Source organism: Podarcis bocagei, assembly GCF_964188305.1.
Source record: "Podarcis bocagei genome assembly, chromosome: 10".
NCBI lineage: Eukaryota > Metazoa > Chordata > Lepidosauria > Squamata > Lacertidae > Podarcis > Podarcis bocagei.
Genome location: NC_138135.1, coordinates 27,450,421 through 27,465,482, shown reverse-complemented (window position 1 = coordinate 27,465,482; position 15,062 = coordinate 27,450,421). Strand labels below are relative to the sequence as shown.

Here is a 15,062-nt window from a genome sequence, read left to right as displayed (position 1 = left end):
TTATTTCTAGGCGCGCAGCTGTTTGAAAGCAGGAGGAGGAGGGAGGGAGGGGGGAGAGAAGGATCCGGCCAGCGGCGGGAGGGCCGCCCCATCGCGGGAAGAGCCCTCCCGCGAAGGGAGGGGGCGGCGGCTGGCGAGGAGGAGGCGGCGCGGAGGGAGGGCAGGCCGGCTCCGGGAAGCGGTGCTCCGCGCTGGGACTGGTTCCTTCGCAGCCATTTTCTGTCCAACCAAACAGCCGATTTGCGGAGGGAGCCAACCAGGGCCGCACTGGAGGTTTGTGCCTGGCTCCGGCCAATGATTGGTAACCGGTTTCACTGCAGGCTCGAATGAAATGTCCGTCTCCCTCCCCGGGCTCCGGCGTTGCCGCCGCGCCGTCGCTGAGGGGACCAGGAAGTGCGGGGAGAAGGAGAAAGCGAGCGAGAGAGAGAGGCAGACAGACAGACAGAGAGGAGGAGGAGGAGGAGGAACCGGGGGGAAGGAAGGAAGAAAGACCGCGGCCCGGGCCCGCCCGCCCGCCCGCGTCTTTGTACTGCCGCCGCGGAGCGGAGGCTCTAGCGGCCGTTGCTCGGGGCCTGGAGAGGGGAAAGCAAGCGGGGGCCGTTGGCCGAGGCCCATGAAGGGAGACGGGCTGTTGTGACAGGAGCTGACCCCTGGAAGAGGAGCGGCGGCGGCGGCGGGAGGAGCGTGTCACCACACGCGGGTTGGGGGGGGGTTGCGTGTGTGTCGAAAGGAGCCGCGTTTGCCGCCCGAGTCAATAGCCCTCCCGAGGCGCCTTCCCTCTCCTCTCCTGCTTTCCCAACCTGGGGGTCGGAGGGGACCCCCGAGGTTGAGGACTGACCACCCCCCTCTCCGCCAAGCGCGCGGCCCGAGCCTCTTCTACTGTTCCCTCGTGGAGGCCGCCCTTCTTTTCCCTCCCTCCCTTTCGCCGCCCCCCTGCTCCTTTTCTCCTCCTGGGGTGGAGTTGGGTCTATTTGTGCACAAGGGCTTTTGTCTGCTGCTCGCTCTTCTGTTACTCCCCCCACCACCACCCGTCTCCCTCCATTTTTTTTCCCATTTTTTTTGGAGGTTCCCTGAAGGGGGAATGGGGCGTCGAAGGGGTCGGTGGCTCCCCTCGCCACCACGTTGGCGATGGTCTGGAAGTCTCTTTCCACACACCCCACACAGTCGTCGCTCCCCCCCGCCTAGCCCTTGCACATGGCCGCCTTTCGCGGTCTCCAGAGTGGCTTTGGTTGGGGAGGCGGAGAAACGAAGCTGTCAAAAAGCGCTCTGCACGCTAGAGAAGCTGCTGTTTTTGTCTCGCTAAGTCCTGGTCGCAACGCGTGTGAACCCCAAAGGTGGGTGGGCTTGTGGCTCTGGGGTGCCATTTAGCCGGGGGTGGGGGTGTCATTTTCCTAGCTTCCACATGTTCAAACGTTACCAGTTACTTCTGTCTTGTTATGGGAGGTTTGTCTTTTGTCTTACACACTCGAGCTTCTTTTTCCATCCTCCCCCAGTCCCTTTCCTTGTGAAGTCTCCTTGTCAAGAACATTGTTTTATAGAGTTCATTTACACAGCCACTGGAATTGTTCAATCCTCAGACTTGTCCCTGGCCCCACCTGCCTAGTGTGAATGTACCCATCAGATTTGAATTGTTTGTGTGAATCCTAAGAGTACAAACTAGCTGGCTGGCATGAGTTCTGTGATTCCCCCACCCCCCCCAAAAAAATAACTCAGTCATAGACCTCTGTTCCGTTTTGCATACCATAACTGATTTCTCCATTTGTTTTATTCGTCTAGTCAAAAAGTCTTACAGACTTTGTTTTATTCGTCTAGTCAAAAAGTCTTACAGGTGGAAAAACAAGTCCAAGTTGCAGTTATGTGAACTAACCCATTTTGAAGACTTACTCTTTTGTTAGGGCAGTTTGTGTTTCTCCTTTTAGGTATATAAAGGCTTTAAAAGCACCCAGCAAAATTCTAGAATGAATATTCCCTGTATACAAAGTGTATGTGATCTGTTGGTTTCCTGGGGTTGCCTACCAACACTGAATAGCATTAGCTTAGACCTACTGTAAACAAACTCTAGGTAACCCGCAATATGCTGTGTGACAATTCCATGCTGACATGGAATTCTCATGCAGGAACAAGACAGGTTGACAGAACCGATCTTGTATTGGTTGCCTTTGTCTGCTTGTGCGAACTTGAATGCACAATTCTACCAGCAGAATGACAGATACCGCAAGCAGTAAAATACATAGAAAAGAGTACATTGAACAGTTTATAGAGTGTCATGGTGCTAGCCAGCCATGCGCTCTACCACCTATTCAAGCTTCTTCCCCCCCCCCCCCGTTTTCCATCTTCTCTCCCCAGCAGACACTCATCATGTTGTTGTTTTTAAACGCTGTTGGGATTTCCCACCCCCCTAAAGATTTTTTGTACTGCAATTTTTGTCCCACCATGCCTGCTGGCACCTCCCTCTTGTGGATGGTGCCATTTTGGCTACATAAAGATTGCCACTTAGAGAAAGGTGTTAATATATAGAATGAGTGCAAAAACTTTTCTGAATAAAAAAGTATTATTGTATAAGGTTAAAGGCCTCTTCTTGCAGCAGTCTTCTTGATTTCAGCATGGCCTTAACTAGCCTGAAGGCAATCTGATACGTTCTAGTACTATGTGCTGAGTAGCTGCACTAGAATTAACCGTGCTCATTAAAATCCTGCAACTGTGCCCAACTTGGGTTTAATTTTCTTAAGAGCCACATTCACTTGAAAATTTGGTGAGATGTCCTTGTGTATATTTAGTATGGAATTGTCCTGTAGTTAGATTGGTTATTGAACTGATGGTTGGAAATTCCAAAACAGGAAAATGTTGAAGTAGGATTAAGTACTGGTTTGTTGGTTTGTTTGTTTGTTTGTTTGTTTGTTGGACACCTACTGAAATAGTCTCAAGGTGACTTATAAACAGTATAACACACACCATAAAACATACAAATGAAACAAAATAAAAGAACACAATTTAAGAAAACAATGCTAAAAAAAACACCACGCCAAATATCTATAGCATAACTGGCACAATAGCCAGTTATCAGTAGAAAATTAATTATTATTTTTAAGAAAAGAAAAAAGAGGGGGGAAAGAAAATTAATTATATAATCAACTCACCAAATGTCTCAGAGGAAAGGAAGGTATTGCCCTGGTGCCATAAATATATTAATGTCTGCACCAGGGCACCTCACTGGGAGCGTGTCCCATGAACAGGAGAGGTACAACCTTGTTGCCACTCTCTTCACCTCTCTTTGATGGGGCACCTGGGCTCAGATGACAACTATGGGGTTCATAGTTGTCTGAACCCCTGCTGTCTGAGGAGATATTCCATCGAGTGTTGGGGTCCCATGCCATGTAAGTCTTTATAGGTTAAAACCAGTGTTTTGAACTAAATTCAGAGATGTATTGGCTGCCAGTGAAGCTAGCCAGAATTAATGTAATATGATTAGACCGTTTAGACTCCACAGCCATCAGGCCACTGCATTCTTCATTATCTGCCATTTCTGAACTCTATTCAGAGGCAGTCCCATTCATAGCATGTTGCCTTATTTTAATCTGGAGGGTACCAGAATTGAAGCCAGGTTATCCTTGTCCAGATAAGGATATAGATGGGGTACCAGCTAAAGCTGGGAAGGGAAGGGCACTCTATTAAACAGAGAGCACTCATGCAGGCAGTGACAGTAATAGAATTCCCAAGCTACAAACCTGTTCCTTCAGGAGAAGTGGTACTCTGTTTGGAATCAGTTGACCACCACTCAACTGGTCAGAAGAATTGTCCCTTAACAGCATCTCTGTCTTGTCTAGGTTAAGCTGCATTTTGTTGCCTCTTTTATTTTCATAGTAGTTTTTCAGAAACAAGCAGAATCAGTGACTTCCATCAGTACTAATCCCCTAAAGTGCAGGTCTTCAGAATGTTGTGTATTTCTAGAGAAATTGTTGCATTTTCACAGTGTGATGTTTACATATTGCTCTTGTGCTCAATGATTTCCAGAAAGCCAGAACATTTTGCTTTATTTTACCTGACTAATATAGTTATAAAACATAGTGTTTTATTGCATAATTTGAAAGTTACAAATGCTTGAAAATTATATACTGAAAGTTCTCATTCCAAATGACAATTGTGATATAAGATATCTGTAGACAACTAACTGATATTCTATTATAAACAAGACATGCTGGCAGTGGCCTCTTTATAGGCCTCTGTACAGTATCCATCATTAGGGCTATTTCATGTAACTTAAGAAGGGTCACTTTCAACTCATGAAAGCTCATTTTCTTATTTGGAGTCGTAAGTTACCTCTTCCAAAGAACAGTCTTGGCTAAATGACAATTCCTATCAAATCTGGATTCTGTACAAAATCTTAAAGTAAATTATGTCAGGTATTTTCTTCAGCTTTTGCCTCAGCTGATAACTTTCTTATGTCAGAAAAAGTTGGGTGAATGAAACTTGATTTAAAGCAAGGATTCTAGGATAGCGGTTGTCATCTTGCCAACAGTGGTACATTGGATCAGATTTAAATAATGGCATGTTAGACAGGAGGAGAACATGGATGCTGAAGTTGCACTCTGTTATAATAGGTAGATCCTTGAGAGAAAGCACTAGCTGTATAGTTTTTATTTAAACTTGATGGTTATGCTGAAGCATAGTCAAAGCATTAAAGAGGTCATCCAAACTTATTAATATTTAACAGAAATAAACTCAGTATTGTTTAATGAAAAATTGTTGGTAACTTCATAAACATTGTCCCCTATTATACATAATATAAAACTGGTAACATCTCTCAGAAGTATTCAATTATTTAGATAATTAAAACATTTTCAAGTGTAGCCCTTTAATCTTCAGCAGTGTGTATTTTGCAGCCCTTGTATATGATCTGCCTCCCCTGAACCTCTGGCTGTGGGTAGTTGCCTTCTTCACAGACATAAAGTGTTTTTGGATAATAAAAGCTTCATATTATTCATAAATAATAGAAGTACTGCTGTATTACACTAAAATTCTTCAGTAGAAGGCTTAGATTGAATAAGCTGTTGCATGTTAGGCAGCAAAGATCATGTGTAGTGGGCATGCAATACTATTTATATTTTCAAATCTCAGGTATTTGGATCAGAAATATGTACTCAGATTTTTAAGAACAATATGCTTAGTCAAGTGGAGTGGACTGTTCTAAACTCGGATCCTTTTATTCCAGATGGATGGTGATAGTTCTACAACAGATGCTTCTCAGTTAGGAATTGCTGGAGACTATATTGGTGGTAGTCACTATGTGATACAGCCTCATGATGGTAAGTAATGTATTGGTCAAAGACAGTGTCCATTCTTATTGTCATTTTTCACATTGCAGCTTGCAGACGTGTAGAAGAGACGTTACTGCAGCCCTGTGAAAATGTATCATAGTCTGTAAAAGAAGACCATATCATAAGACTCATTCACAGCTCTGTATTAAATTAATAGCTCTTTTATGAGACCATTGCTCAGCAATGATAAAATTAATGTATACCATGTAGTACTTGTGTGCCATATGCTTCAATCCTGTGCACATTTCCTTGGGCTCAAGCCGCATGGAACCTAATGGGTGCTATCAGATGTTCGTCCATTGATTTCAGTGGATCTACGTTTAGTATGACTTACTGGTAGTTGGGTATCACCCAGTGGGACATATTTAATGAGTAGCATTGTGTTGCAAGTAATGTGAGAAAAAGCTCATATTGGTACTGAACCAATCGTTTCATTTTAACAATATTTTAAACAGTTTTAAAAATAAATTTTGTGGCAATCCTTAAGATTACCAGTTCTGTCTCTTGTAGATCTACAATATGTCCTAAAAATCTAGTTTTCTGGGATCTTGTAATGTAATATCTGTAAACACATAGGTTTGCCCCATGATATTCTTGTAAAGAAGCTGGTAAAATGCAGTCTTGACTATGCTACCACTCAGTGGATTTGTAACTGGCTGACTGACCGAACCCAAAGGGTGCTCATCAATGGTTCCTCTTCATCCTGGAGAAGAGTGACTAGTGGGGTGCCACAGGGTTCTGTCTTGGGCCCGGTCTTATTCAACATCTTTATCAACGACTTGGATGGTGGACTCAAGGGCATCCTGATCAAATTTGCAGATGACACCAAACTGGGAGGGGTGGCTAACACCCCAGAGGACAGGATCACACTTCAAAACGACCTTGACAGATTAGAGAACTGGGCCAAAACAAACAAGATGAATTTTAACAGGGAGAAATGTAAAGTATTGCACTTGGGCAAAAAAAATGAGAGGCACAAATACAAGATGGGTGACACCTGGCTTGAGAGCAGTACATGTGAAAAGGATCTAGGAGTCTTGGTTGACCACAAACTTGACATGAGCCAACAGTGTGACGCGGCAGCTAAAAAAGCCAATGCAATTCTGGGCTGCATCAATAGGAGTATAGCATCTAGATCAAGGGAAGTAATAGTGCCACTGTATTCTGCTCTGGTCAGACCTCACCTGGAGTACTGTGTCCAGTTCTGGGCACCACAGTTCAAGAAGGACACTGACAAACTGGAACGTGTCCAGAGGAGGGCAACCAAAATGGTCAAAGGCCTGGAAACGATGCCTTATGAGGAACGGCTAAGGGAGCTGGGCATGTTTAGCCAGGAGAAGAGGAGGTTAAGGGGTGATATGATAGCCATGTTCAAATATATATTAAGGATGTCACATAGAGGAGGGAGAAAGGTTGTTTTCTGCTGCTCCAGAGAAGCGGACACGGAGCAATGGATCCAAACTACAAGAAAGAAGATTCCACCTAAACATTAGGAAGAACTTCCTGACAGTAAGAGCTGTTCGACAGTGGAATTTGCTGCCAAGGAGTGTGGTGGAGTCTCCTACTTTGGAGGTCTTTAAGCAGAGGCTTGACAACCATATGTCAGGAGTGCTCTGATGGTGTTTCCTGCTTGGCAGGGGGTTGGACTCGATGGCCCTTGTGGTCTATTCCAACTCTATGATTCTATGATTCTATTCTATGATTCTACATAAAGAGTATAAAAGGAACCCTGCTGGTTTCAACTACAAGCCTATCTAGTCCAGCATTGTGTTTCCCAGTTGTTTTGATGATGGTCAAAGGCTTTGTAATGGGAGGTGGTTTTCCAAATAAGGTAGGGTTGTCATACGCCCAGTTTCTGCCAGACGTGTCCTATATGCCTGCTCTTTTGGGGATGACCCATAGCTTTGTACTAAACTACATGCTTTGCATGCAGAAAGCCTCAGGTTCAATTTCTGCATCTCCTGGTAGGGGCAAACCCTCTCTGAAACCTGGAAGAATCGCTGATGGTCAGTAGAGACAATGCTGAACTAGATGTGTGTGTATGTGTCATACAGTGATAAGCTATGTAACCCTTTTTCCCCCTTCGTGCTCCTAAAATGTCAATTTTCAGCCCAGATTATTTTGACATGCTGGGATCATCCAGGAAGGCTGAAGAATGAGAAAGTGTATATGTTTACTTTTTTGTACATTTTTAAGGTGGGAATGTGAACTTCTATAGCCTACATATATGACAGGTATTTAAAATGAGAGTTATCATAGCAAAGTTGGCAAATGTGTCTTTTTTTTTGCTCTTCAAAATATGGCAACCCTAAAACAGGGTGTAAGTGAGGTTTTCAAAGGGGTACAACATATAAAGCTAATATTTGTGTATTATGCTCTCTTTTTTTAGATACGGAGGATAGCATGAATGATCATGAAGACACAAATGGTTCCAAAGAGAGTTTTAGAGAACAAGATATATATCTTCCAATTGCAAATGTGGCAAGGATAATGAAGAATGCTATACCTCAGACAGGAAAGGTAATAACTCAGAAAGAGAGCTTTGCTAGCATTCCAGAATGCATCATAGAATTTTTTTAAATGTGGCATAATCATTGGGTTGCATTCAGTGGGGGTTTAAGACCAAATATTGAGAGCTCCTTCAGATGTGATGTAACAATGAGAGCAGGAAGTACAAGTGCTTTCTAATCCTCCACATCTCCAGCTGCCCAAAACAACTTTTGCATCTGCCTCTCATGGAGGGATTCTGGTCCTAGGTCCCCAATTGTTGCTGGACTACATCCCATCATCCCTGACCATTCTGCATACTAGCTGGTGGTTGCACTTCAGCAACATCTGTGGACACACAGTTAGGGAAGGCTACTCTAAATGAATGGCAGCTTTGGTTTTTCAATTATTATTATTTCTAAAAAACTACTACTCAGTTCAAAATTGTCAAACATTTCAAAACTGAGGTAATGTGTACAATTAAACAGTTCTGTTTGGGGTAGCCTTACTGGCCCAAAACATTTTATTTTGTTGGCAGTTTTGCTGGTGTATATAGTAGGGTTAATTCAGATTGGAAACAAGAAATAGTTTGATTACTAGATGATGATGATTCTGATGCTGATTATTCTAGATTGCTAAAGATGCAAAGGAATGTGTTCAGGAGTGCGTAAGTGAATTCATAAGCTTTATAACATCGGAAGCAAGTGAGAGGTGTCATCAAGAAAAACGGAAGACTATAAATGGGGAGGATATTCTCTTTGCCATGTCCACTCTGGGATTTGACAGCTACGTGGAACCTTTGAAGTTGTACCTTCAGAAGTTCAGAGAGGTTTGTAATCTTTCTGTGGTTTTACTTTACAACAGTTTGGAATTTTGTCTGTTATGACTAATTACTGTTTTTATATTTTATATAAACCAGGGGTGTTGACTGAAAATTTTATTTATATGAAGCCTATTTTCAGAACGTAAATGCTATTGTGTTTCTTTTTTTAAAAAATATATGTAATTTTTGTTGATGAACCAGCTGGTTTATATGCTTTTAAGGATTTGGCCTTTTTCTATCCCTGCTAGATTCGTGTTGCAACTTAGATGGCATGCACTGGTCTGAAAAAGAAGCTTGTGTTTACTAGCTTGCTGCTTTTACTTCATGTTTTTATTATCGCATGGTGCACTATTTAGAATTGCTTTATTTTAATGTGTCAAGTCCAGGAGAGCACATGGTCAAGCATCTCCACAAATTCAATGCGAAGCTTGAATAATCTAGCATTTGCATTCCCCTTTTGACTCTTCTCCTCTTCCCATATGTTATGCAATGTTTCACTTCCTATCTGGATCTGTCATGTCACAGGTAGACTTTCTATCCTCTCTACCTTGCATCTATTTAACATTATTGTACTTATTCTGGCGAAGAAGAACAGCAGCTATTGCCCACACACTTGCTCTTTTATTTTTATTTATTTAAAAACATTTTTAGGTCACACTTCATATTAAAAGCCCCAAAGCGGTTTATGACAGTGGATTAAAACATTCCTAATGCCTGATAGGATAGATGGGGGAGGGGGAGGGGGCAGCTGCTTTGTTCTTTGTAATCCCATAATGATGTGGGGGACAGATTGTGGCGGCGGTTCTCTTCATTGTCATTTTCTTACTTTCCTTCTTACTGTGGGTCGTGCTAAGGGGCAACAGCAATAAGGAGGGTGAACTAGCAGCAGTGGAAAGAAAGAGTCTCCTGAGCAGCTTGATGCAGCTCTGGTTGTTGATTTTTGATTTTACCTATTTATTTTGTTAAGAAGCTACATTGCAAAATGTTTGAAATGAGCACTTAATGTAATGTGTAAAGAAATCTGCAGTCGCTTTCTGTGGCAGTAGCTCAGCATTGCTCATCCCTGCCCTTTGCTCCTTTTCACATTGAATGCTGTTTGTGTGCAATTTGTGCCAGCAATAATTCCTTCTTATCCCAACGGGCTACGATGCACAGGTTAAACTGCTGCAGTTTCAAATGCACAAGTGGCAACTTGGGCTGCTACAGACATGCAACCTCTTGAATCTTCCTAGTTGTTTCTGGTGACACGAGGTCTAGCTCCCACAACCCTTTCACCCTCCTGTTTTTGGCAACCACTCACTAGAATATGTATATGAGAGGTTGTGTTTGCTGAAGAACCATAGACCTCTTGCAATAAAAGCTGAAGGAAATATCACACACCTGTAATTTAAATATTGCTGTTAATTGCATTAACTGTGCTTGGATCTGTCTCTTGAGCTGCCTTTCCACCTTGCCTCATTTCTGTTCAGGGTTAGAATTCAGCTGTAGTGGACCTCCTGAAAACAGCTCAAGCCCATAGGTTTCTGGCACAACTCAGGGGGGTTCTTCACACTTGCTTCTCACCCAAGGGGAGAATTCTGTGCGAATCTCTGGTTTGGCTAATTTAGAGCCTGCTGCATTCAGCCTTCGAGCCTCCAGATTGAGCCAAGCTTCCAGTTTTGACTACAAACCTCCTGACTGAATGCAGACTGTGTGACACAGACTGAACCCAGGTTTACTCTGCTTAGTTAGTTTATAGTGTATAGCTTCTGATGCACAGCATCTCCTAACTTTATGTACATAGTGTAAATAGTTATCTTGTTGCTTGAGGCAATATAAACACTTTATACTTAACTCAGTGAGCAAGGGGTTTTCTCTGAAATGGCTAGCAATAACAAAGGGGGAAGATCCTGAAGCTCTGCTGCGCTACTCTGCTGGTTACACTGCTACAGGTGTGATCTTAAAATGTTATCAACATTCACACCAAGAATACAGATAGAATTATTGGTGTACAAAATATGTAGAATTACAGAATTTTGTAATGGAGATCCAGGGTTTGAAAAACCTATTGCGTATAAACTACACTGCTGTTCCAAAAAGTGTGCAATGATTTAAGTGGTTGAAAGTGCTTGTATCCTCATACAAAACATCATTTATGCTTTTTCAAGGCCATGAAAGGAGAAAAGGGTATTGGAGCAGTTACCACAGCAGATGGCCTGAGTGAGGAGCTCACAGAGGAAGCATTTAGTAAGTAACACTTGAAGTTGCTGGGACAGATTTTGCTTTTGATACTTGACACTTGAGATTGGAAGAAGCTTGTCAATATGACCAAGGGACTGCAACCTACCAAGTACTGCTGCCATGTGGTTTATGTAGAAGTCCATGAATGGTGCACTGAAATGCACTGGAGGCTGTGCTTTGTGGTTGGCACCTTGTGGCTGGTTCATGCACATGTATACATCTCCTGAGTTCTATTTATTTATATTTATTCACAATATTTATATGTTACCCAACAGCAAAGGTTCTTTGGGTGGGTTACGCAACATGAAATCAGAAACGAGGTAAAGCTAGAAAGAGTGAGTAACATAAAAGCATGAAAAAAATATGTATTTTATTAATACTACATTTATATACAACCTTTCCTCCCAAGGAGCTCAAGGTGCAACCTATGGCTCTTAATCTCTGCCCTGCCAGTGGCGCCTCCCACCAGCACTTCCAGCATTTTCCCATTAAAACACTGTAAGGTAGATGAGGATGAGAAATAATTACTGGTCTCAAATCACTTGGTGAGCTTCATGACTGGGGATCTGAATCCTAGGCTCCAGATCCTAGTCCAACATTCTAACAACAACAAAATAGAAAAGTCTTCACCTGGTGCCAAAGAAATCAAAGTACATGCCAAGCAAGTGTCTCTGGGAGGATGTTTCACAACTGGGGTGCCACCTCTAAAAAGGCCCTCTCTCCCTCTCCCTATATGCCTCATTTGATGGGGGCACCTGAATAAGCTTCAGAAGATAATCTTAAGGTTCAGGTGGGCATATGTGAGAGAAGGCAGTTCTTCAGAAAATCTGATTTCAAGACATTCATGGTTGTAAAGTTAACTGTTTAAATTGGGTCTGGAAATAGTCTGGATGCCAGTTCACATGGCACTGAAGTAATCTTAACAGCCAATCTTATCAAATAATTTAGCTTGGGGACCAAATGGACCTTTTTCAAAGGTATTACACTGCAGTAGCCCAGCTGGGAGGTTACCAGGCTGGGCCTGTGGATAACTGTAGGAAGAGTTAAGTTCCTCTGGCTTCCCTAAGATGCTGTTTGTATCTTCAGTGACCATTCTAGATCCAAGAGCACTCCAAAACTTCATGCTAGTGTAACTTCTTTCATTTTCCAAATTTGATGCTGCTGCCACCATTTCATTGTCTTGAGTCTAAATTTCTTGTCTTCACTCAAGTTTCTCAATCTTATCTGGTACCTTTGTTTCTCTGTTTTTAATATGCACCAGTGAAAGAGATTAGATTTCATTTGCAATATCAGGTGGTGTCCTGATACACTGTACACTGGCCATAATACATTTTTTGTTTAATGGTGAACACATTAAATTTGGTTTGGAGTATCATTCTCTGTGGATTCAGTCCCTTAACTAAACTGCTTTCTTTCTTTTAGCTAACCAGTTGCCAGCAGGCTTAATAACTGCAGATGGTCAACAACAAAATGTTATGGTTTATACAACATCTTATCAACAGGTACAGTGCTTCCGGTTCTTTTTCTCCTGACTTATATTTAAATATTCCCAGTTTCTGTAGCTACAGCTGATAGCAACCAGACAGGTAATAAACAAGTCCAATGTTTCTAAATCAGCACTTGTTTAACAGTTGAACCTTCCAAATAAATGCATGTGCTTCTATTGTAAATTGTTGAAATTAACCTATCTTTGTTTTGCACTCCCTAGATCTCTGGTGTTCAGCAAATTCAGTTCTCATGATTTGAAGATGGCTTTGGATTTGGGAACTTGAAAGAGATGGGCAAGGAAATGGGAATGCTGAAAGGGAGGAAAACTTTGGTTTAAAATGGCTGGTGAGAAGAAAAATGTCACTTTGTATATATAATAGCTGTAATGTAGCTGCCTGAGGCTTGACTAATTGAGGTGTGAACTCTGACTCAAACCTTTTTTCATGAATGATTTTAAAAGAAATTGGATTTTAAAGGTATTAAAGTATTTTTGTTTTGTACAAGAGTTTGTTGCTCTGTATAACTCCTGTATGCATTGTATATTGCAATTTACTACTGTCAGAGATTTGTAGACAGTTTCTTATTTTCATATTGAATCATGTTACTTTTGTAATTCAAGTAAACAGCTGGGTAATTAATTCAAGTTTACCCTTTGAATAAAACATAAGGGTACAGTTCATTTTGAATGCAAGTTGCCTTTATTATAAAAAATGAGATTTTGTTTTGTAACTGTCTTGCATGACTAAAGTTGCGTTAACATATTTATTAATATTTCGACTTTGAAAGGGAATTCCTCAAACGCCAGCAGTTCAAAAGAAGTGCTCCCAGTGTTTTAATGTAATGATTGAATTAATGTGAATCCAGAAGTATCCAGTCTCTAGATCTTAGCATTAGAAGCTTGGGACATAATCTACCAAGAACTGCTTTGCACAAGTTTTCACAAGACAATAACTGTCTTCTGCAGGGCTAGTTCTGTGGATTGCCTGGTGCCCCATAACAGTGTTAACTGTACATTGTAGTGCAGTCCCTATTTTGCAACAACTAGAAGTATGTAGTAGAGTTTCTTTTGTTGATTCCATTGACTTAGGGGCATTCGTCTCACTGCTTTTGAAATAAACCCTTTTTAAGTTATGATCTCTCTTCATAAAAGCCAAATTCTCTTTACTCATTTGCAACAGTTTGATAGTCTTTTGGTAATTCATCATTATTCTCTAAACTTCTCCATTTCCATGCTTGATGGGAATTCTGAACTGTTTATAACATCTGTGGAGTGTGTGGGTGTATGCTTGTGTCTGAATGGATCTGAAATGGAAGAATTCAGTTTGCACTTGGCTGGTGTTTTCCCATCTTTGCAATAAACTGCCATATACCTAAATAATATTACTTAATTTTGCATATGAACAGATTGTGCCAAAGACCACCTGTTCTGGTACATTTAGTGTCTAGATTGGGGGGGGGTGTGTGAATATTTTGCTGGTGCAACATTATACTGTTGCTATTAGGATAAAACTGCTAGCTTTAGCCACCCTATAGCTCAAAGCAATTGCAAGGCATAGGGGTGGGGAACCTTGATTCTCTTACCCGGCTTTCTGGAAGCTTTGAGCTATAGTTCTGCTGTTCAGACGCCTTGTACTAGGATTAATTGCTGACTTGTTTCACATATTTTATGAATTATGTATTGGAGCTAAAAGCTCAAATGCTGCCTCAGGTCCCACATAGCCGAAGAATGCAGGTGATGCACTTGACAAGGCATGGGAACTTAACAAAAAGTGAAGTTGGCCTCAGTAGGACCTATCCATAGCCAGTATGGCCCTTTTCATAATGGAGCTAGGACAAAACAATTAAGTTATGTGTATGATGAGAATTGTATATATGCTGCAATGCTCCCCATAGTAAGTATGGGGAGACTTCTGTAGAAGGACAGAACTTTCATCCAACTATAATTCTTGTCTGATATTTTATATGGAAAATGTAAGTCTAGAACTCAAGTGTTCAGCAGCTTCCACGACAGGGTAGTTAATGTTATTAAAACACTACTTTCTGTAAATCATCCCCCATAGTTAAATAGGAAGTTAAGACGAGTGTTTGTTGTTATTCACCACTTGCTTTCAGGAATCTGTGGTTAGAGTATACTTTAAAACAAATAGGTATGACAGTCTGAAGAACTGTTATGTCTAGAACCCTGATGTGCAAACTGCCATTTTATTTTCCTGGAATATGCCGTTATATACTGTCCCTCTTGCTGTTTTTATCAGATGACTCCTGAGCTACTGTGTAAAACTATCTTGAGTTCTCCAGGAAATGGCATTTCGCCTTGGTAATTTTATCTTGTGCATCGGATATTCTCACAAACAATGGGAGACTTATATTGTGCCACTGCTATCTTCGTAAGTGAATCAATCCTGACCAACTAGATGAAATTCAAGTTGGTTGAAAAGAGAATAATGCAGCAAGGAAACAAATTAACTAAATGTTTATAAAACATCTGCCCAATCTAATTATCAATGGATTGCAACTGGCTTATTAATTGTGCAGTTGAGTACAGTGGTACCTCGGGTTACATACGCTTAGGTTACAGACTCCGCTAACCCAAAATATTACCTCAGGTTAAGAACTTTGCTTCAGGATGAGAACAGAAATTGTGCGGCGGCGCGGCAGCAGCAGGAGGCCCCATTAGCTAAAGTGGTGCTTCAGGTTAAGAACAGTCTCAGGTTAAAAATTGACTTATA

General features: G+C 41.6%; 1 protein-coding gene across 3 annotated transcripts; it reads left to right on the top strand.

Annotated features, from left to right (window-relative positions):
- The first annotated feature begins 113 nt into the window (after nt 1-113).
- NFYB (nuclear transcription factor Y subunit beta) lies at nt 114-13,464 on the top strand. 3 transcript variants are annotated; one of them, XM_081210980.1, is made up of 7 exons: nt 114-273; nt 5,210-5,303; nt 7,705-7,835; nt 8,434-8,631; nt 10,773-10,851; nt 12,268-12,347; nt 12,554-13,464. In XM_081210980.1, exons 2-7 carry the CDS (start codon nt 5,210-5,212, stop codon nt 12,584-12,586), a joined length of 615 nt encoding a protein of 204 aa, XP_081067106.1. In that variant the 5' UTR covers nt 114-273; the 3' UTR covers nt 12,587-13,464. The 3 variants fall into 3 exon arrangements, with proteins under 3 accessions (XP_081067106.1, XP_081067107.1, XP_081067108.1); XM_081210981.1 differs by lacking the exon at nt 114-273 and adding an exon at nt 1,174-1,334; XM_081210982.1 differs by lacking the exon at nt 114-273 and adding an exon at nt 1,824-1,919.
- Nucleotides 13,465-15,062: the final 1,598 nt, after the last annotated feature.